The sequence below is a fragment of the Somniosus microcephalus genome, chromosome 5 (assembly GCF_052327205.1).
Source record: "Somniosus microcephalus isolate GS21.2 chromosome 5, FLI_Smic_1.0, whole genome shotgun sequence".
Classification (NCBI taxonomy): domain Eukaryota; kingdom Metazoa; phylum Chordata; class Chondrichthyes; order Squaliformes; family Somniosidae; genus Somniosus; species Somniosus microcephalus.
The window spans coordinates 14,030,141-14,051,874 of record NC_140991.1 but is presented as its reverse complement, the minus strand read 5'-3'; the positions used below and the strand labels follow the sequence as shown (position 1 = coordinate 14,051,874).

Here is a 21,734-nt window from a genome sequence, read left to right as displayed (position 1 = left end):
CTTTCTAAAGTGTGGTGCCCAGAATTGGACAAAGTACTCCAGTTTGACGCTGAACCTGTATTTTATAAAGGTTCATCATAACTTCCTTGCTTTTGTACTCTATGCTTCTATTTATGAAGCCCAGGATCCTATATGCTTTTTCAACTGCTTTCTCAACCTGCCCTGCCACCTTAAATGATTTGTGCACATATACCCCCAGGTCTCTCTGTTCATCCACCCCCTTTAGGATTGTACCCTTTAGTTTATATTGCCTCTCCTTGTTCTTCCTACCAAAATGTATGACTTCGCACTTTTCTGTGTTAAATTTCATCTGCCACGTATCCACCTATTTCACCAGCCTGTCTATGTCTTCTTGAAGTCTATCACTATCCTCCTCACTGTTCACTATACCTCCAAGTTTAGTGTCATCTGCAAATTTTGAAATTGTGCCCTGTACTCCCAAGTCCAAGTCATTACTATATATCAAGAAAATGTGCCTTTCATGTGGCACTTTATCAACGCCTTTTGGAAGTCCATATACACCACGTCAACCGCATTGTCCTCATCAACCCTCTTTGTTACCTCATCAAGAAACTCGATCAGGTTACTTAAACACGACTTGCCTTTAACAAATCCATGCTGGCTTTCTTTAATTAATCCACACTTCCAAGTGACTGTTAATTTTGTCCCGGATTATCATTTCTAAAAGCTTCTCCACCACCCAGGTTAAACTGACTGGCCTGTAGTTGCTGGGTTTATCTTTACACCCTTTTTTGAACAAGGGTGTAACATTTGCAATTCTCCAGTCCTCAGGCACCACCCCCGTATCTAAGGAGGATTGGAAGATTATGGCGAGTACCTCCACGATTACCTCCTTAACATCCCTCAGCATCCTAGGATACATCCCATCCGGTCCTGGTGACTTATCTACTTTAAGTTCAGCTAGCCTTTCTAGTACCTCCTCTTTATCAATTTTTATCTCATCCAATAACTCCATTACCTCCCCTTTCACTATGACTTTGGCAGCATCTTCTTCCTTGGTGAAGACAGATGCAAAGTACTCATTTAGTACCTCAGCCATGCCCTCTGCCTCCATGCGTAGGTCTCCTTTTTGGTCCCTAATCGGCCCCACCCCTCCCCTTACTACCCATTTATTATTTATATGCCTATAGAAGACATTTGAATTCCCTTTTATGTTAGCTGCCAATCTCTTCTCATACTCTCTCTTTGCCCCTCTTATTTTCTTTTTCACTTCCTCTCTGAACTTTCTATATTCAGCCTAATTCTCACTTGTATTCTCAACCTGACATCTGTCATATTCGCCCTTTTTCTGCTTCATCTTACTCTCTATCTCTTTCATCATCCGGGGAGCTCTGGTTTTAGTTGCCCTACCTTTCCCCCTCATGGGAATGGAGCTCGACTGTACTCGAACCATCTCTTCTTTAAAGGCAGCCCATTGTTCGATTCCAGTTTTGCCTGCCAATCTTTGATTCAAATTTACCCGGGCCAGATCCGTTCTCAACCCACTGAAATTGGCCTTCCTCCAATTAAATAATTTACTTTAGAAACTTGAAAGCTTTAAGTTAATTTCAGGGTGGTACTCCAGAAGTAATTCATTATGTGACGCAGTTTGAAATGGTTCAATGTAACATATAAATGCAAATAATATTCTAAAGCACTTGAGCTCTAGTTTTGCAGTTAATTACATCTAACCAACATCTTCTCATTCTGTGCCACATTACTGTGGACAGTATCACATTGCCACCCTTAAAATATAGCAATTTACAAAATACCTGTTATCTTACAGATCAAATCTTTCTCATTCTACAACTTACGGTTTTGAAGAAGATGTGCTTGTTCAACCTGCAGCATTTCTGTTGATAAAAAATAAGAGCACTTGGTAGAAACTTTGCGCATCAAAAAACTAAATCTCAAGAATTTAGATTTGCCAACCCTCCAGGATTGTCCTGGATTCTCCAGGAATTAAAGATTAATCTCCCAAACACTGCTGCGAGTAACCTGGGAGAAAAGTCACAGGAGTATTAAAGAAAATTGTGGGGTCTTTTCATTTTCTTTTGAACGTGAAAAAATAGGCAGTTTGGAGGTGGGGGTCATGTAATGAGATCTCCAGGAAGCCGTCCAACAACAACAACAACAAATTATATTTATATAGTGCCTTTAACATAGTAAAACATCTCAAGGCGCTTCACAGGAGTTTTATCAAACAAAATTTGACACCGAGCCACATAAGGAGATATTAGGGCAGGTTGGTCAAAGTGGTAGGTTTTAAGGAGCGTCTTAAAGGAGGAAAGGAAGGTAGAGAGGATAAGGGAGGGAATTCCAGAACTTAGGGCCTTGGCAGCTGAAGGCACGGCCACCAATGGTGGAGCAATTCAATCGGGGATGCTCAAGAGGCCAGAATTGAAGGAGCGCAGATATCTCGGCGGGTTGTAGGGCTGGAGGACATTATAGAGATAGGGAGGGGTGAGGCCATGGAGGAATTTGAAAACAAGGATGAGAATTTTAAAATCGAGGTGTTGCTTAACCAGGAGCCAATGTAGGTCAGTGAGCACAGGGGTGATGGTTCCAACTAGAGTTGGCAACCCTACAAGAATACCACAGTTCATTTCAAATCTGAACCTAAATCTTTCTTTATCTTTCAACTTACCAGCTTGGGATCGCAAATCACTAAGATACTTATCTGTGAATGGAGAATAGAAATATTTGTTGAAATCAATGCATCAAATAAATCTAAATACTGCAGGGTAAAAATCGATCCTCATTGCATCTGTTTTCCAGTTGGAAGAACAGGGGTAAAAAGGGTTAATTTCGCGCACAGCGTTCTGTGCCTGACAGGCGTCAGCATATTGGTAAAGGTGACTTTGCAGGCGTTCTGGGCAGCTAGCTTAAACAGGCATTAGGCCTTATGCCTGTTTTAGGCCCTCTTCCAGAAATTGGTCTGGAGCCATGCCCGCTCTACTCGGGATTCTTAAGTCGTCACTGCGGCCTAGGCAGTGACCACCACCAAAAAGTAAGGGGTTAAATTGACTAACCCCTGAAAACAGGCATGGGGATCGCGGTACGTTCATTCCGGGGGTCGTTAGGTGCAAACCTCTTTACCAAGGTGGTAGAAACATAGAAGATAGGAGCAGGAGTAGGCCATTCGGCCCCTCGAGCCTGCTCCGCCATTCAATGCGATCATGGCTGATCATCTAAATTCAGTACCCTGTCCCTGCTTTCTCCCCATATCCCTTGATCCCTTTAGCCTTAAGAAATATATGCAACTCCTTCTTGAATATATTTAATGAATTGGCCTCTACTATCTTCTGTGGTAGAGAATTCCACAGGTTCACCACTCTCTGGGTGAAGAAATTCCTCCTCAGCTCTGTCCTGAATGGCTTACCCCTTATCCTCAGACTGTGCCCCCTGGTTCTGGACTCCCCGACCATCGGGAACATCCTTCCTGCATCTAGTCTGTCTAGTCCTGTTAGAATTTTATAAGTTTCAATAAGATCCCCTCTCATTCTTCTAAACTCCAGTGAGTACAAGCCCAATCGACCCAATCTTTCCTCATACGTCATTCCTGCCATCCCAGGTATCAGCCTGGTGAATCTTCGCTGCACTCCTTCCATGGCAAGAACATCCTTCCTCAGATAAGGCAACCAAAACTGCACACAATACTCAAGATGTGGTCTCACCGAGGCCCTGTACAACTGCAGCAAGACATCCTTGTTCCTGTACTCAAAACCTCTCGCTATGAAGGCCAACATACCATTTGCCTTCTTAACCGCCTGCTGCACCTGTATGCTTACCTTCAGCGACTGGTGCATAAGGACACCCAGGTCTCATTGCACTTCCCCTTCTCCCAATCTATTGCCATTCAGATAATAATCTGCCTTCTTGTTTTTGACACCAAAGTGGATAACCTCACATTTATCCACGTTATATTGTGCCTGCCATGCTTCTGCCCAATCACCCAACCTGTCCAGATCATACTGGAGTTTCTCGGCATCCTCCTCACAACACACACGCCCACCCAGCTTTGTGTCGTCTGCAAACTTGGAGATATTACATCTAGTTCCCTCGTCCAGATCATTAATATATATTGTGAATAGCCGGGGTCCAAGGACCGATCCCTGTGGTACCCCACTAGTCACTGACTGCCATTCGGAAAAAGAGCCGTTTATTCCAACTCTTTGCTTTCTGTCTGCCAACCAGTTCTCTATCCAAGTCAATACCTTGCCCCCAATCCCATGTGCCTTAACTTTACACGCTAATCTCTTATGCGGGACCTTATCGAAAGCCTTTTGAAAGTCCAAATACACCACATCCACTGGTTCTCCCTTATCTATTCTACCAGTTACATCCTCAAAAAATTCCAGTAGATTAGTCAAGCATGATTTACCTTTTGTAAATCCATGTTGACTTTGTCCGATCCTGTCACTGTTTTCCAAGTGCTCTGCTATTACATCTTTTATAATGGACTCTAGCATTTTCCCCACTGCCGATGCCAGGCTTACCGGTCTGTAATTCCCCGTTTTCTCTCCACCACCTTTTTTGAACAGTGGGGTAACATTAGCTACCCTCCAATCCATGGGTACTGTTCCAGAGTCTATCGAATTTTGGTATCCTGCACACTTCCCATCGGAAGTGTGCTCGTGCATCTTGGACCCCATTTTTGAGCGTTAGGTGGCCGCGTAGTGCCTATAAAAAGGGTTCTACACAATTGAGTCCCCTAAGTTTTTAAATATAAATGTTTTTTATAAAAGAACTTTCCTGTGGAGTCAGGAGGAGCAGTGGTGCTGCCGGTGAAGCAGGTGGCCTGACATTTGGCGGCAGCTCATTCAAATGAACCAAATAAGGCCTGAGAACGAATATCCGGGTAGCCTCAGGCCCCCAGTTGGGGTGCACGCTGTTAGCGTGCCACTGGTATGAACCTGAAAATGGGCTATAACCAATTTGCACCCCTAAATGTTTTCAACTAAGTAAACATACCCTCTTAGTGTTAATAATCTAGCCATTCTGACAATAAACAGTGCCATGTAATGTTATAAAGCAATACAGTATATTTTTTAAAACGGCCAACATTTTTCCTGTTTCTGTAACTCACCACGCTGTTCTGCTTCTCTTTTTTGTGATACTGTTGAGAAAGAATAGAAGCGATCAAATCTTATTCAGAAAAAAATAAAATGCAGATAATACAGAAGATTGTTTATAAACCATAAGCATGTACTTTGATGCAGAGCCAAAAATTCTTGTTTGTTGGTTAGGTCTAAGACACTGCCCTGAAGAACTCCTCCAGTGATGACCTGGGGCTGAGATGATTGCCTTACCCTAAGGGCAATCATCTTCTTTAATGCCAGGCACTGGAGATTTTTCCCTGGACCCCATTAACTTCAGTTTTATTAGAGCTCTTTAACAGAAAAAAGATCCCAAACTGCTACACAGTGGATGCCAAGCCAAAGAATAACAGATTAGAAGGAATGACCAAAAGTTTGTTCAATTTGGTTGGCTGCCTGTTGGGTGAGAAAGCCTGCAGCAGAAGGATGCAGTGGAGGAGCAGATCGCGAGGAAGGGAGAGATCGCGGTTGGGGGGAGAGATTGAGGGGGGAGCGTGATGGTGGTCGGAGGGAGCGAGATGGTGGTTAGGGGAGTGAGATAATGGTTGGTGGAGCGAGGTGGTGATCCGAGGGAGCGAGATGGTAGTCGGGGGGAGAGATTGCGGAGGGTTGGAGATGGCGGTCGGGGTGGGGGGTGGGGGGGGGTTGTTCCAATCATGGGGGGAGGGGGTGCAGAGAGCAGACAGATCACGGGGCATTTACAGGGTAAGCTTGTTGGGCTGGAGAGAAACACCCCTGTTCTTCCTGGCCCGCAAGCAGTGCTGTAAAACCTTACAGCGCTTCTCGCCTCTTTTTACCTGACAGGTTTCCTGAAGCATAGGAAACCCGGCCAGCATGGGTTAAAAATGAAAGGACTGTTAAAATGAAAGCACGCAGCCTCCTTAAGAGGTTTCAACGGCCAGCCTGCTTCCTCAGAACGGATTGACGATTGGTTGCCTGCCCTCCCGTCCTGCCTCCGTTAAAACTGGAAGTGGGTGGGTTTGAGGTGTGTTGAGTTCCTGTTTTAAATTTTTACCTTTATAACCTCCCACCCAACCCAAACACACCTGTTTTTGGGGGTTAAAATTACCCGCTTGGACCTGGGGTTACATGGAATAATTTTCAAATTTGCAGATGACACGAAACTTGTAAGTGTTGTAATCAGTAAGGAAGATCGTAATAGTCTTCAAGAGGACATAGACAGGCTGGTGGAATGGGCGGACACATGGCAGATGAAAGAATTCTGAAGGACAGGATAAATCTTCATTTAGAAAGACACGGATTAATTAAGGATAGTCAGCATGGATTTGTTAGGGGAAGGTCGTGTCTGACAAACTTGATTGAATTTTTTGAGGAGGTAACAAGGAGGGCAGATGAGGGTAGTGCGTTTGATGTAGTGTATATGGACTTTAGCAAGGCTTTTGATAAGGTTCCACATGGCAGACTGGTCACGAAGTGAAAAGCCCATGGGATCCAGGGCAAAGTGTCAAGTTGGATTCAAAACTGGCTCGGAGACAGGAAGCAGAGGGTAATGGTTGATGGGTGTTTTTGTGACTGTAAGGCTGTTTCCAGTGGGGTTCCGCAGGCCTCAGTACTAGGTCCCTTGCTTTTTGTGGTATATATCAATGATCTAGACTTGAATATAGGGGGTATGATTAAGAAGTTTGCAGATGATACTAAAATCGGTTGTGTGGCTGATACTGAAGAAGGAAGCTGTAGACTGCAGGAAGATATCAATAACTTGGTGGGCAGAACAGTGGCAAATGGAATTCAATCCGGAGAAGTGTGAGGTAATGCATTTGGGAAGGGCTAACAAGGAAAGGGAATACACATTAAATGGTAGGACATTGAGTAGTGTAGAGGAACAAAGGGTCCTTGGAGTGCATGTCCACAGATCTCTGAAGGTAGCAGGCCAAGTGGATAAGGTGGTTAAGAAGACATACGGAATGCTTGCCTTTATTAGCCGTGGTATAGAATACAAGAGCAGGGGGGTTATGCTTCAACTGTATAAAACACTAGTTAGGCCTCAGCTAGAGTACTTCGTACAGTTCTGGTCACCACATTACAGGAAAGATGTGATTGCACTAGAGAGGGTACAGAGGAGATTTACAAGGATGTTGCCAGGAGTAGAGAATCTTAGCTATGAGGAAAGATTGGATAGGCTGGGTCTGTTTTCCTTGGAACAGAGGAGGCTGAGGGGAGACCTTATTGAGGTGTATAAAATTATAAAGTGGTTAGAAAGGACCTATTTCCCTTAGCAGAGGGGTCAAAAACCAGGGGGCATAGATTTAAAGTAATTGGGGGAAGGTTTAGAGGGGATTGGAGGGGAAATGTCTTCACCCAGCGGGTTGTGGGGTTCTGGAACTCACTGGGTGAAAGGGTGGTAGAGGCAGGAACCCTAACCACATTTAAAAAGTACTTGGATGTGCACTTGGGATGCTCTAACCTGCAGGGCTACGGACCAAGAGCTGGGAAGTGGGATTAGGCTGGATAGCTCTTTGTTGGCCGGCGCGGACACGATGGGCCGAAATGGCCTCCTTCCGTGCTGTAACTTTCTATGATTCTATGAAATTCAACGCAGAAAAGTGTGAGGTGATAGGAAGAATGAGGAGAGACCATGAACACTAAATGGTACAATTTTAAAGGGGGTGCAAGAGCAGAGAGACTTGGGGGTGTTTGTGCAGAAATCTTTGAAGGTTGCATGACATGTTAACAAAGCAGTTAATTGAGCATGGGCTTTATAAATAGAGGCACAGCGTACAAGTTATGCTAAACCTTTATAAAACACTAGTTTGGCCCCAGCTGGAGTATTGTGTCCAATTCTGGGCACCACACTTTAGGAGTGACATGAAGGCTTTGGAGAGGGTACAGAGAGATTTACTAGAATGGTACCAGGGATGAGGGATTACAGTTACGTGGTTAGACTGGAGAAGCTGGGGTTGTTCTCCTTGGAGCAGAGAAGGCTAAGAGGAGATTTGATAGAAGTGTTTAAAATCAGGAACGGTTTAGATAGAGTAAATAAAGAGAAACAGTTTATAATGGCTGAAGGGTCGATAACCAGAGAGCACAGATTTAAGGTGATTGGCAAAAGAACCAGAGGCAACAAGAGGAAAAACCTTTTTACGCAAAAAAGTGGTTAGGATTTGGAATGCATTGTTTCAAAGAGAACAGATTCAATCGTAGCTTTCAAAAGAAAATTGGATAAATACTTGAAGGAGAAAAAATTGCAGGGATATGAGCAAAGAGTCAGAGAGTGGGACTAACTGGCGCAGACTCGATGAGCCGAATTGTCTCCTTTTGCTCTGTACTGTTCTATCGTTCTATAAGAGTTCTTCACACTCCCAAATCCTGTCTAAGTCTAACCTTACTTTATGATTTCAACTAACCATATTGTGCTGCCTTTTGACTTTCGCATGGTAGCATTGTAATAAGTTCTGTTGGCCAGTCTGCTTCTGTAACAATCCTTTTTTTCCAGTTTTTATGTATCACAGATCTTGCCACTAAGAGACAGGATAGAAATAGATTAGTCATTTTCTGAGGCCCTCTTATTATTCAGTGGTTTTCTAGGATATAGCCTTCAATACCTCAGTCCAAAGTTAACCATTTCTCTCGGAAATGTCGCAATAACCCTACTTTTGCTACACATCTCCAGCAGATACTTGAGTTTCTGATTCTATTCTGTATAATTTATTTAGGATGAAATGCATCCGTTTAAAATTTTGAATGATTTTACATCTTCCACAGGGAGAAATTAATCTCATTGCATATTTTGTTCCATATTTATTTATTCATGTCACTATTTCAATAAATCAGGGAGCAAGGTACTCACCCCATGCCCTAGAAGATGAATCAGCTTGTCCTGAGTGGTCCCCTTACAAAAAACTTAAACTCCCCCCACCCCCCCCGCAAACTCTTTTCCATGATCTTTGGGGGTTTAGTCTCTGATTCTGGCCTGAACCTCCAGGTGGACTGCACCTCCACTGGGATTGGGATCCAGTGTATGATCAGCGCTGACACATTTGGTCAGCTGTACTTGTGCCACTTTGTACAATGGGCTCCAACTGAGAGTCTAGGAGTGGGAACTGCTGATTAGGGCATCCCAGCCAAGTTTACAGCCATTCCAGCAGACTTGCACTGGAGTCCACCAAAACGGCCATGCAATTTTAGGGCTGAAGCGTTTAAAAGTCAGCTACAGTTAAAACTCATGTAAGATCAGGTCAGTTTGAAACTTCTAAAACAGTGTAAACATATAAAAGTATTCCATAAAGGAATAGCCTAGTATCAGTTTGCAACCTTTTATTGTCTTCATTTGAAGGAATGGAAGATTTCTAATGTAAATATATGCCTATTATGTTACTGTTAGTTATTCATTTGTTCATAATTTGTAAAATAAATTTGCTTAATAATTTAAACTGAAACGATGTCCGATGTTGTGAAACATTGTTGTGCACTGAAGATTGGAGGGTGTGCGTATGGAAAAATAGTGTAATTCCAATAGCTAAAAGCAATTAACAGGAAGGTTGTTATGTTTGTTATCCTGGGCATGTTACTGAAAGCTCACCTAGATATTAAGGCTAGTGAAGATAAGCTCAAAGACATAGGTAGTTGGGTCTCACTAGTAAGAGTGTTTTATAATATGAGAGCCAAAAAGTCTAGAGTAAGGAGGGTAAAAAAGACTCAAAAATATAATGGGCCCATTTGTTCTACGCCTTCCAGAATATCAATCTGTATCCCATGAATGTACTGAGTTGTTTTTAAATGAGCCAAGTGTCTTGGCTTCAATCATTCTTCCTGGCAAATTGTTCCAAATGTTATCACCCTCTAGTTCTTGGCATCCATCCTAAACTTTGCCTTCAGAGCCCTGAGCCTATGCCCCCTGTCCTGTTGTCTTGGCATTTTTGAAAGCATTGTTCCTGATCTACTTTATACCTTAAGTATATCTTTTATAAATTCTGTAAGATTCTCACTGAGATATTTCTTTTCAAACCCAAATACCCCTAGCTTATCACATTGTTTCCCACAGCTCATCTAACACATGGGGTCAGCCTCATTGCTTGCCTCTATAATGCTTCTACAGTCTGAATGGATTTTATGCCGACAACAAGAACTGTATGTAGAACTCCAACTGAGGTTTGACCAAAGCACTGTACACCTATATCATGATTTCTGAGGACAGCACCTCCGACACTGCAGCACTCCTTCAGCGCTGCACTGAAGGGTCAGCCTAGATTTTTGTGCTCAAGTCTCTGGAGTGAGACTTGAACCCACAACCTTCTGACGAGAGGCGAGAGTGCTACCACTGAGCCATGCTGACTCTTGACTATATGGCTAAATCCTATGCTATGGATGTAAAGATTTGTATTTGTGATGAGAAGCCTTCAGAAAGCCAAAAACAAATCAAAACAAAACTTAGATGTCTCTCATATCAAGACTGTCTTCCTTCTAGAACTTACGAGATGGTTCTGTTTTTCGGCCTGGACGCATCAAAATAATTTTACGATTCCCTTTACTGCAGGTGGAGGAATGCCGCCGTCTCCGTGCCTTTTTCTTTGATTTTCTCTGACTTTGCTGATGTGTAACTAAAGAAAGGAAGAACTTGTACTTATATGGTGCCTTTCACAATCTCGGGATATCCCAAAGCATTTTATAGCCAATGAAGTACTTTTGAAGCATAGTCACTGTTGTAACGTGGGAAACGCGGCAGCCAATTTGTGCACAGCAAGGTCCCACAAACAGCAAAGAGATAATGACCAGATAATCTGTTTTAGTGATGTTGGTTGATCGGTAAATATTGGCCAGGACACCGGGGAGAACTCCCCTGGCTCTTCTTCGAAATAGTGTCATGGGATCTTTTATATTCACCAAGATCAGAGAGACTTATTTCAAATAGTCCACATTGAAAAATTTGAAAACACTGAACTTATTAACAAAGTTCAAATGCAGCAACATGGAAGAAGTAGCTAATTAGGTTGAACCCTTAAAAAGACTACTTACAGGAAAATAAATCATGTTATTTGTTGGATCTGATCAAGTGGATGACTTTCGAACAGAAACCATAATACAGTACAGTGCGCCACAGAGCAATTGCCTGGTGTGGTCAGAGCTTCCAAATTTGCAATATAGAAACAAATTTAGGATGTTGTGGGAAACTAGTAGGTGAATCCAATTAAATGCAGCATCTTGTAGTTTCCAAATACTTAAGTGGCCTGAACAAATATTGACTATAAGTTTGGTTTAGAGGTGCCACTAATGGGATCAATACCCAACAAAAGGATAACGACATGGCATTTGCTGCTGTCATGACTGCCCCAATCTTTTTCAAGAAGGAATTAGGTGACTGGCACACACAAGCAAAGGATTTTTTAGAAGAAGACCATATCATAGGGGGAAGATGTACTGGTCCAGGACACCAATCATAGGTCTAATAGAGAAGCAGTATCATAGGGGGAAGATGTACTGGTCCAGGACACCAATCCTAGGTCTAATAGAGAAGCAGTATCATAGGGGGAAGATGTACTGGTCCAGGACACCAATCCTAGGTCTAATAGAGAAGACCATATCATAGGGGGAAGATGTACTGGTCCAGGACACCAATCCTAGGTCTAATAGAGAAGACCATATCATAGGGGGAAGATGTACTGGTCCAGGACACCAATCCTAGGTCTAATAGAGAAGACCATATCATAGGGGGAAGATGTACTGGTCCAGGACACCAATCCTAGGTCTAATAGAGAAGCAGTATCATAGGGGGAAGATGTACTGGTCCAGGACACCAATCCTAGGTCTAATAGAGAAGCAGTATCATAGGGGGAAGATGTACTGGTCCAGGACACCAATCCTAGGTCTAATAGAGAAGACCATATCATAGGGGGAAGATGTACTGGTCCAGGACACCAATCCTAGGTCTAATAGAGAAGCAGTATCATAGGGGGAAGATGTACTGGTCCAGGACACCAATCCTAGGTCTAATAGAGAAGACCATATCATAGGGGGAAGATGTACTGGTCCAGGACACCAATCCTAGGTCTAATAGAGAAGCAGTATCATAGGGGGAAGATGTACTGGTCCAGGACACCAACCATAGGTCTAATAGAGAAGACCATATCATAGAGGGAAGATGTACTGGTCCAGGGCACCAATCCTAGGTCTAATAGAGAAGACCATATCATAGGGGGAAGATGTACTGGTCCAGGGCACCAATCCTAGGTCCAATAGAGAAGACCATATCATAGGGGGAAGATGTACTGGTCCAGGACACCAATCCTAGGTCTAATAGAGAAGCAGTGTCCAAGAATGTTGAGGTTCTCCAGGTAAATATGAATATAAGAAAATGACAGGGAGGAAAAGACCATTTGGTTCATCGAGCCTGCTCCACACAGTCAGCATGCCTGAAGCATCATGATTAGAGTTCACCCTACCCACCAGCAGCCCTGTAATCTCCTGGGAGAGGCAAAAATATATAAAACTCCAAGTTCAATTAGGAAAAACATTTGGAAAATTGACCATACTGATATTACCTGGTATTTCACCTACCTTTAATAAGACGTGATCGCCGTCATGGCCATGAACTGGTGCAGCTCTCTTTTGAAGGCTTGCAGAGAGTCATCACTCACAACATGTCCCAGCAACTTGTTCCAAAGGTCTACTATCCTCTGGGAAAAGAAGAACTATCTAACATCCCTACCTTTATGTAGTTTATATGCATGACACCTGGTCTTTCCCAATCTATCAAATTGAAATAATCTATCAAAAGGAACACAATCTAGTCCTTTAATTATTTTATATACCTCTATCAAATCTCCATGAAGTTTATGCATCTCTGAAGTGAATAGTCCCAACTTTTTATGTCTCTCTGAATAAGCGTTTTTAAACTGCAAATTATGCTGTGGCCCTCTTCTGAACCTTTTCCTTTACCTCTATATCACCCACTATAGGGTGGGACCAAAACTAGGCACAGTATTCTAACTGTGGTCTAACCAAGGTGTTGTACAGGACTTATGACACCAAATTAGCATCTTGTGACCCATTTTGTGACACAATGCTTTGGACCAAGAATGCCTTGTGTCAGTGGAAAGCCCTTAAGCACTACAATTTTTCATAAAAGAGATTCATTTATTTCAATTCATTTTCCTAATTCAGGAACTTACTGTTTTCAAGAAGAGCAGCTTGTTCTCTATGCAATGTGTCTGTTGACAGAGAATAGAGGTACCTCAGTACAAATCCCAAACATTAAGAAAATTTAAATACTAACATTACTGGATGTTACTATTGAAACAAAATATTGTGGCATTTGAAACAGAACCAGAATATTTTCAGTTCAACCCTTTTATCACTGTTGGACTTACCTGATTGGGCTCGTAAAGCTCGAATGGCATTCACTATTGACAAAGAAAATAAGTGTTTAATACAATTCTTGCATATCCATAAATTAAGCACTGAAATTGATATTTATTGCTATCAAGGCACAAGACAAATATATTCATCAAGCCATTATTAGTATTAGCTATTAAAGAATCATTGTAAGTTCATTCTGTTTACTGATAGCTAGTCAGGTAGTCTTGTTAGACTATCACCAACAAACCTGTAAAAATCACTTATTGGAAAAAAAAGTTTCAATTTTTTGCATCATTCCTCAGGACAGATTTTAGAAATTTTAGCTGAATTAGGCAGTCCCTAATTGGTGCCATGTTTTTATGGTCCTTTTTAATAAGTTGGTATAGAGCTTTTCTAGCAATAGGAACACAGGAATTTCTAGATTACAAAAGACCATGGTCCATCTTGTTTGCCTTCTACCATCCTGGTAGTTTTGTGATATGATAATAGAGTAATGGATAATAGACAACAAACAGGATGGTGCATCCTGTATTGTTACGATTTACCCACATGTTGGGCTTGCTCAGAACTCTGTTCTAGGGTTGGCAGAGAGTGCCTCAATGACTGAAAAGGAATCTTGGCTCCCACAATGTCCAGACTCAATTCCTACTGGCATGGGGGACCTGTTGACCCAGTTCAGTAGAACATGATTCAGTTCTCAAGTTGGAAAGTTGTGAGTCCTTCAATGGAGGTACTGATTGAATTCTGCTCTTGGATAGCTTGAACAGTCATAGAAAAGCTGTTGATGCTTCAGAGCACATTCAACCTCCTCCAGCAAGTCACAAAGGTGCGATGCAGCAACTGGGATCAGCCTCTTTCCACGTCTAGTGACCCCGGTGTCGGCAAATGCCCAGGCAATCACTTTGCCTCCATGATGTATGAGGGAAGATTGGGTCGATTGGGCTTGTACTTGCTGGAGTTTAGAAGAATGAGAGGGGATCTCATTGAAACTTATAAAATTCTAACAGGACTAGACAGACTAGATGCAGGAAGGCTGTTCCCGATGGCGGGGGAGTCCAGAACCAGGGGTCACAGTCTAATATAAGGGGTAAGCCATTTAGGACAGAGATGAGGAGGAATTTCTTCACCCAGAGAGTGGTGAACCTGTGGAATTCTCTACCACAGAAGGCAGTAGAGGCCAATTCATTAACTCTATTCAAGAAGGAGTTGGATATATTTCTTAAGGCCAAAGGGATCAAGGGATATGGGGAGAAAGCAGGGACAGGGTACTGAATTTGGATGATTAGCCATGATTGCATTGAATGGCGGAGCAGGCTCGAGGGGCCAAATGGCCTACTCCTGCTCCTATCTTCTATGTTTCTATTGGCACAATCTTCCACTTTGATTTGGACACTGAGCCCTAAGTGACAGTTTCATCAGCCCTTTATATGGACTTTTCTACCTGAACTCCCACCTATATCTAGATTCCGCCCCTTCTGTTAAGAATCTTACTATTAAGGGTATATTTCCTTTCACTGTTGTCCTTCCTGAAATGTACCACTTCATAATTCTCTACATTGAGGTGCATCTGCCACCCAGCTGCCCCGTCCAATAATTTGTTGTCGGAAAAAGCATAAAATAGTTCCTGTCCGCCTTGGACCTGTCACATAAATAACTCGGGTTTGAAACAAATGTCTCTTGGCTGTACCAGCTGCTCTTGAGAAATCCATGCACATGGAAAAAAGTCTTAAAGAGAGCAAAACAAAAGGTAAATGAATGTTTTTCAGATTGGGTGGGGGGGGCGGGGCAGGGGGTGTTGGGGGGGTAGTTGGTGGGGGGAAGTGGCATGTGTCCTGAATCTATGCTGGGAATTCTCTTATTTTCAATTTGTATAAATAATTTGAACATAGGCAGAGGGGGAATGATAGTAAAGTTGGTTGATGGTACCAAATTAGTGGCCATTTGAAACTGTGAGAAAGTATGCAAGAGCCTGCAGGAGGACATTGACAAATTAGTGCAGTGGGCAGATAGGCGGCAGATGTAATTCAGTGCAGAGGATGCCAGTCTCATAGTACTGACACCAAACAAGCATTTAGTCAGTCGGTGTACCAACTATGCTGTATACCAGTGGATGCTCTTAAACCACAGCATTTTCAAAACAGAACTTAAATGTCCTTGAAATGAAACCATTTTCTCATTTTAAAACTTACAGTTTTCAATACTAAGATTTTCTTCTTGTTGCAACATATCTGTTGACAAAAAATAGAAATACTCAACATAAATCCTACACATAAAAAAATGTAAGTATTGAATGTTGCCATCAAAGTAGAAGCAAGGAGTCTGGGCAGAGATGAGCAAGGTGGAGGTTTTAAGAAGGTATCTCCAGAGAGTAGAGTTGTAATGATGGAGTGGGAAGGAAAACATACACTACTTCATACTCAGAAGAGAAGAGGGTGAGAGGCTGGAGGATGTTGCTGTGGTACAGTGATGCAAAGCCATTAAGGAATTCTTAAAGAACAAGGATATTGAAATGAATGTGCTAGTGGACAGGGTTGATGAAGATTGGGGTGATAGATGATCAATCAGGAATTAGTGTGAGATGTGATATGGGTGGTGGAGTTCTGAATGAATTTGAGTTTGTATTGTTTAGAGCTTGTGAAGCCAGTTAGGAGGGTGTTGTGAAAATCAAGGGTGGAGGCAACAAAGGTACGGGGAGCATTTCAGTAATGCTGAGAATGGGCAATATTTCAGAGGTGGAAATAGGCAGTCATGCTGTCAAATGGAACTGCTATTTGAAACTCAGCTGAAGGTCAAGCAAGGCACTGAGTTTGTGTAATGTTGAGTTCCATCTTATGAAACAGCTGAGTAGAGGGATGGAATCAGGGGAATAGTGTGAAGTTACTGGTAAGAACCAATCAGGATGGATACACTCATGCCAATATTTAGCTAGAGGAAGTTCTGGCTCAACCACAGCTTGGTATCAGTCAATCAAATAGCACAGCAACATTCATTGAGTCAAATGTGGACTAAGAGACAAGAGTGTTACCAACTGAGCCAAATTGATGCTCACTAAAGATATTGGGCTGGAACTTAGATGATCCTGCACTGCTGCCCTAACTTTGGTAGAGTGTGGACTAAGTGCCTGTGGATTGAGAGGTCTGACCCTGCGGAGTATCATGGGCCAGGATGGGGGTTAGAAAATTTAAATAAATCTGGCAGCTTCGATGCCTGTTTGGGGGTGGGGGAAATGCAAAAAGTGGTGTGGAGAGCTGGATGAAGTGGAAGGTGGCAAAACTGACAAAAACATTGGAGGAGCTAGTAGAATCAGCTCCCTTTATCTCCCTTTATCAGAAGCCTGATTGTAAGTGAGTCAGCTTCCATCTTCTGGGCTGTTCCAGGTAATGACCCCAACCTGGAAACCTGGTGGGTTTGCCGCTGCATAGTACTAGGCATCAGTATCTAGCCAGCATCCAGTAAGATCAGAGCAGAGGAGATGGAAGCAGTGGGAAATCACACAGGTGATGCCATCTCGCTGGCCTCTGCCTCCTTTTTTTTTATCTCCAAGCCTCAGTGGGTGGTAGAAGTTGCGCAGGATGATCTTTGGGGCAGAGACCCAGTGTTAATGGGTCTCGCCACATTTTCCACCCGTCACATTATGTTCACCAGACTTCTGTCCCAGGTATGTCACTGACCCGAAGGAAATGTTGCTGTCAAAACCTAAGTAAAAGCAATATTGAGCAAGTTATTATTTACAGATATGAACTGTTAAAAGTTGCATCGTTTGGTGCAAGTTGATGTTACCAGCAGGCTTGGTCCTTCGATCCTGTAAGCATCACTTCTTGAAACATTTAATGTGACAACCCTTAAAATTGATTTCAACTGTATTGCTGGTCATACAGGATATCACAGAATAATAATGGAAGTGTACTCATCCTATCCTTACAGCATGACTTTTGGGGTTCTTTGGTAACATTAGATATCCCTCAGGTTTAAAAATACTTTGGCTATGATGGCCCTGAAATTGCGGTGTCTGCGACAACGTACTCTCAGAGTAAGCCATCGTATTCCCTTTGAAATGCCCCGCAAGTTCGGGATTTCCGCATGCACTTGCACATGCTCAAAATCTGGAACTTGTCGCCTGTCAACGTATTGGACTATTTGCCCAGTGACTGGCCAGCAATTGCCCATGTAAATCTTATGGTTGATGGAAGCAGGCACAGGGTCCGCTTGCATCAGTGTAAGGGGCTATCCAAGGCTTAAATTAAACATTTTCATATCCTAAATTATGCACATACACTGTATTAAATGAGTTTATACAAATATTTTCTCAGATTGCAGTTTTAATGATATATAAAATTATCAAAAAATTAAATTTTATTGAAATTGTTGGAAGTAAGGTAATTATGAATAAAATTCCAATTCTGTTAATTGTATAATTATTACATTTCGGAATTCCATTGCATATCATTAGGGGATTCCCTTCGTAAATGATTGAAATGGAATTCTGCTTATTGATAGGAGGACCAGGCCCACGTGATCCCAGGTATGCTTCCACACCCGCGTCCCTGGGATCCGTGGGCCATTACTCTGTGGCCTGAGATCATAACTTTTCGCAGCCTGTGCGCCAGGAGGTACTTTTGTAATTCTTTCGCGGGTCAGAGGCGTACTCCGGAGGTATGTCTCCGACCGCATTTTCTGGCCCATTATGTGATGGTAAATGAGGGCTGTAAAATGGATAAAATGTAATTGGGCTTTCAGAATGCCCATGATAACGACTTGTAAAGAAGGTGAAGTCATGTGAAATTAGCTAACTGCTTTGAATATTGGATTGGCAAAGGAAAGCAGAAGAGGAAGATTGATTGAACACGTTATATTGCATCTGCCATGCTTCTGCCCAATCACCCAACCTGTCCAGATCATACTGGAGTTTATCGGTATCCTCCTCACAGCACACACGCCCACCCAGCTTTGTGTCATCTGCAAACTTGGAGATATTACATCTAGTTCCCTCATCCAGATCATTAATATATATTGTGAATAGCTGGGGTCCAAGGACCGATCCCTGCGGTACCCCACTAGTCACTGCCTGCCCCTCGGAAAAAGAGCCGTTTATTCCAACTCTTTGCTTTCTGTCTGCCAACCAGTTCTCTATCCAAGTCAATACTTTGCCCCCAATCCCATATGCCTTAATTTTACACGCTAATCTCTTATGCGGGACCTTATCGAAAGCCTTTTGAAAATCCAAATACACCACATCCACTGGTTCTCCCTTATCTATGGCGACTTCGGCCAAACACGCAAAAGACCGTCACCTCGACATTCCACCTCGACACCCATCAAGTAAACAAAGCTTTGAAAGTCTCCTTTTGCGGCACAGAGGTAAACCATGCCAAAACAGTCGCGCTTGATCACACCCTGCCATATAGACAACATCTCCAGAACCTTGGGATGAAACTAAAGAGTAAGGTCAACTTGATCCAGAAACTCACTGGATCCACATGGGGAGCAGATGCTCAAACCCTCCGTACGGCAGCACTCACCCTGGTGTACTCTACAGTGGAGTACTGCTCTCCGGCATGGCTATCAAGTCCGCATGTCAAATCCATTGATGACCAGCTGAATTCTACTATGAGAATTAGCACCTGGTACGCTTTTATCAACATCACGGCTGCCCGTGCTTGCAACATCGCACCACCACACCTACACCGCGAATATGCAGTCTCCAGAGAATACAACTACTACACCAGCAAAGACATGCCGATCCACGCCAACTTGAACAACCTACCACCAACCCGTCTCAAATCTAGAAGACCATTTTGGACCGTCGTCGAAGCCCTTCGGCGATCTCCCCTCAGCCTTGATGACTGATGGTGAAATGCTTGGAAGAACTGTGACATACGAAATGGATTCCTTATAGAGGACCCCACTGTACAACCTGTAGGATCAAACCTTCCTTGCAAACAGTGGACAACCATCAACCACCTCAGAACCAGTCATGGTAGATGCTGCCACCTTCTCCATAGATAGAAGGTTAAAGCATCTCCATCATGCGACTGTGGAGCTCCTGATCAAACCCTGGAGCACATCATTGAGCACTACCCTCAGAGGAAATTCTCAGGCAGCCTACAAGATATCCACGCTGTTACACCGGAAGCTTTGGCCTGGATATTTGACTTGGATATTGACATTTGCTTTGCTTTGCTACTACCATACGAAAGAAGAAGAGGAAGACTCTTTCAAAGGCCTTTTACATCTTTCCTGAAGTGCGGTGCCCAGCGATGTCCACAATACTCCAGCTGATGTCTTACCAGTGATTTATAAAGTTCTAGCATGATCCCTACTTTTATATTCTAGTCTTCTATTTATAAACCCAGGTAACCCATATGCTTTTTTAACCACCTTATCAACTTGCCCTCCCACCTTTAAGGATTTATGTATACGGACACGGAGGTCTCTCTGCTCATCTATACTTTTCAAAATCATGCCATTTACAGTATACTGTCTTTCCATACTACTTCTGAAGTGCATCACTTCACATTTCTCCGCATTGAACTCCATCTGCCATGCTTCTGCCCATTTCACCTTCCTGTCTATGTCATCCTGAAGCCTATAACTATCCTCATCACTATCTACTACTTTGCCAAGTATTATCTGTAAACTTTATAATGCTACTCCCCACACCCGAGTCTAAGATGTTTATAAAAATTGAAAAGTTAATGGACCCAAAACTGACCTTTGGGGAACACCACTGCAAACCACCTCCCAGTCTGAAAAACATCCATCCACCACCACCCTTTGCTTCCTGTCACTGAGCCAATTTCACATCCATACCATCACTTTTTCTTAATTCTGTGAGCTTCCAAGGGTCTTTTCTCAATCCATACTTAGTTACCTTCATTTGTTATTTTTAAGTCCTGTGGAATTAGTGGGAAGCTGCTACAGTGGATTAAGAATTGGCTACATACCCGTAGGCAGAGTTATTATCAATGGCAGTAAATCTGCTTGGAGACTGTCCCTCAGAGATCACTGTTAGGGGGAGAAATTGGGTGAGTAGCGCCACCTGTTAGCGCCTAAAGAGGCAGTCAGTGGCTGTAGCGCCACTGGCTGCGTCTCCCGCGATATTCAGTAGGGGCGCTAATGGTGGCGTTAGGCATTTGCGCTGCGCCGCCACTGATGACGTCATCGGTGTGCGCAGCACCCCATTCGTGCCCCGTTCGCGATATTTGGTAGCGAACGCCGCAGTTGCGCCGCTCGCTACCCGCGCCCGGTTCACGGGGCCTTACTGTGCCGGCAGCGGTGCAAGTTAAGGTGGAGGTGCGGGGCGGCCGCTTTTTCGGCGGCAGCCTGCCAGCACCTCCGTCCCCGGCCTCCTAACCACCCCCCCCCCCCCCCGCGGCATTGCCGGCTGTTTCCCGAGAGCCCGGCACTTCTCCTTGGTGCCGGGCTCATTTGCCGGCACTCGCGAGCGGGGATCGCGCTGTTGCAGGCACCTCCCCCTTAACAGTGGGAGGAAGGCCTGCAGTACCGCAGCGTGCTGTGCCGCAGCATGTGGCGCTGTGGCACGTTGCGCTGCGATAATCAGTTTCAGCGCCCTAAGAGGGACGCGGAGCGCCTCGAGCCTCGCCCCGTCTCCCTCGAGGGGCACTGAAACTGAATTTCTGGCGATCGGTATCACTCCGATCGCTGCGCTAAATCCTGCGCTCAGGCGACTTTTGCGCCACTTTGGCGCCCCAACCCAATTTCTAGGCCTTAGGGCCTTTGTTCTTAACTATCTTTATTAATGACCTAGATGTAGGTGTTTGGGAAATGATCCGCAAGTTTGCGGAGGATACAGTGACTTGTGCAAGTGTTAGGACTGTGGAAGAAAATAAACTACTGCAAACAGATGTTGGGGGAATAGACTCTAATGATGGCCTGGTACAGTGTTATGCACGTGGGCAGGACCAACACTAAGTATACATGCACCTTATAGAGAACGGAACTGAAGCCTGTGGAGAAATAAAAAGATCTTGGTATCATAGTTCATAAGTCTCTAGAGGTTCATAAACAATGTTGTGATGCTATAACTAAAACATATGGGCTGCATTCACAGGACTATTCAATATAAAACGAAACATACTATTTTCCATGTACAAAACCTTGGTTAGAACTCATTTAGAATACTGTGTCCAGTTTTGGTCACCTCTCGTGATACTGAGGCTTTGGAAAAGTTTCAGAAGAGTGCAATAAAATTGATTCTCAGTTTAAACTAACTTAGTTACCCTGATAGGAACATAGGAACAGGAGTAGGCCATTAGTCCCTCACCATCTGTACCTCAACTCCATATATCTGCCTTTGTTCCA

At 43.5% G+C, this 21,734-nt stretch overlaps 1 protein-coding gene and 1 long non-coding RNA gene across 3 annotated transcripts in view; one reads left to right on the top strand and one right to left on the bottom strand.

The window, feature by feature from the left end:
• LOC147116899 (uncharacterized) overlaps positions 1-21,734 on the bottom strand; it is a 247,368-nt gene that overhangs the window by 212,096 nt on the left and 13,538 nt on the right. Inside the window, exons 2-9 of one of the 2 annotated variants that reach the window (XM_085987344.1) lie at positions 15,602-15,640; positions 13,424-13,456; positions 13,226-13,264; positions 10,532-10,657; positions 8,465-8,578; positions 5,090-5,119; positions 2,648-2,680; positions 1,815-1,853 (exon numbers count right to left, since the gene is read on the bottom strand). In XM_085987344.1, the coding sequence (XP_085843470.1) occupies positions 1,815-1,853; positions 2,648-2,680; positions 5,090-5,119; positions 8,465-8,578; positions 10,532-10,657; positions 13,226-13,264; positions 13,424-13,456; positions 15,602-15,640 (453 nt within the window). The remainder of the gene's footprint in view (positions 1-1,814; positions 1,854-2,647; positions 2,681-5,089; positions 5,120-8,464; positions 8,579-10,531; positions 10,658-13,225; positions 13,265-13,423; positions 13,457-15,601; positions 15,641-21,734) is intronic. The other variant, XM_085987345.1, reaches the window with a different exon arrangement.
• Positions 1-21,734, top strand: part of LOC147116900 (uncharacterized) — a 34,592-nt gene that overhangs the window by 1,537 nt on the left and 11,321 nt on the right. The window lies entirely within an intron of this gene.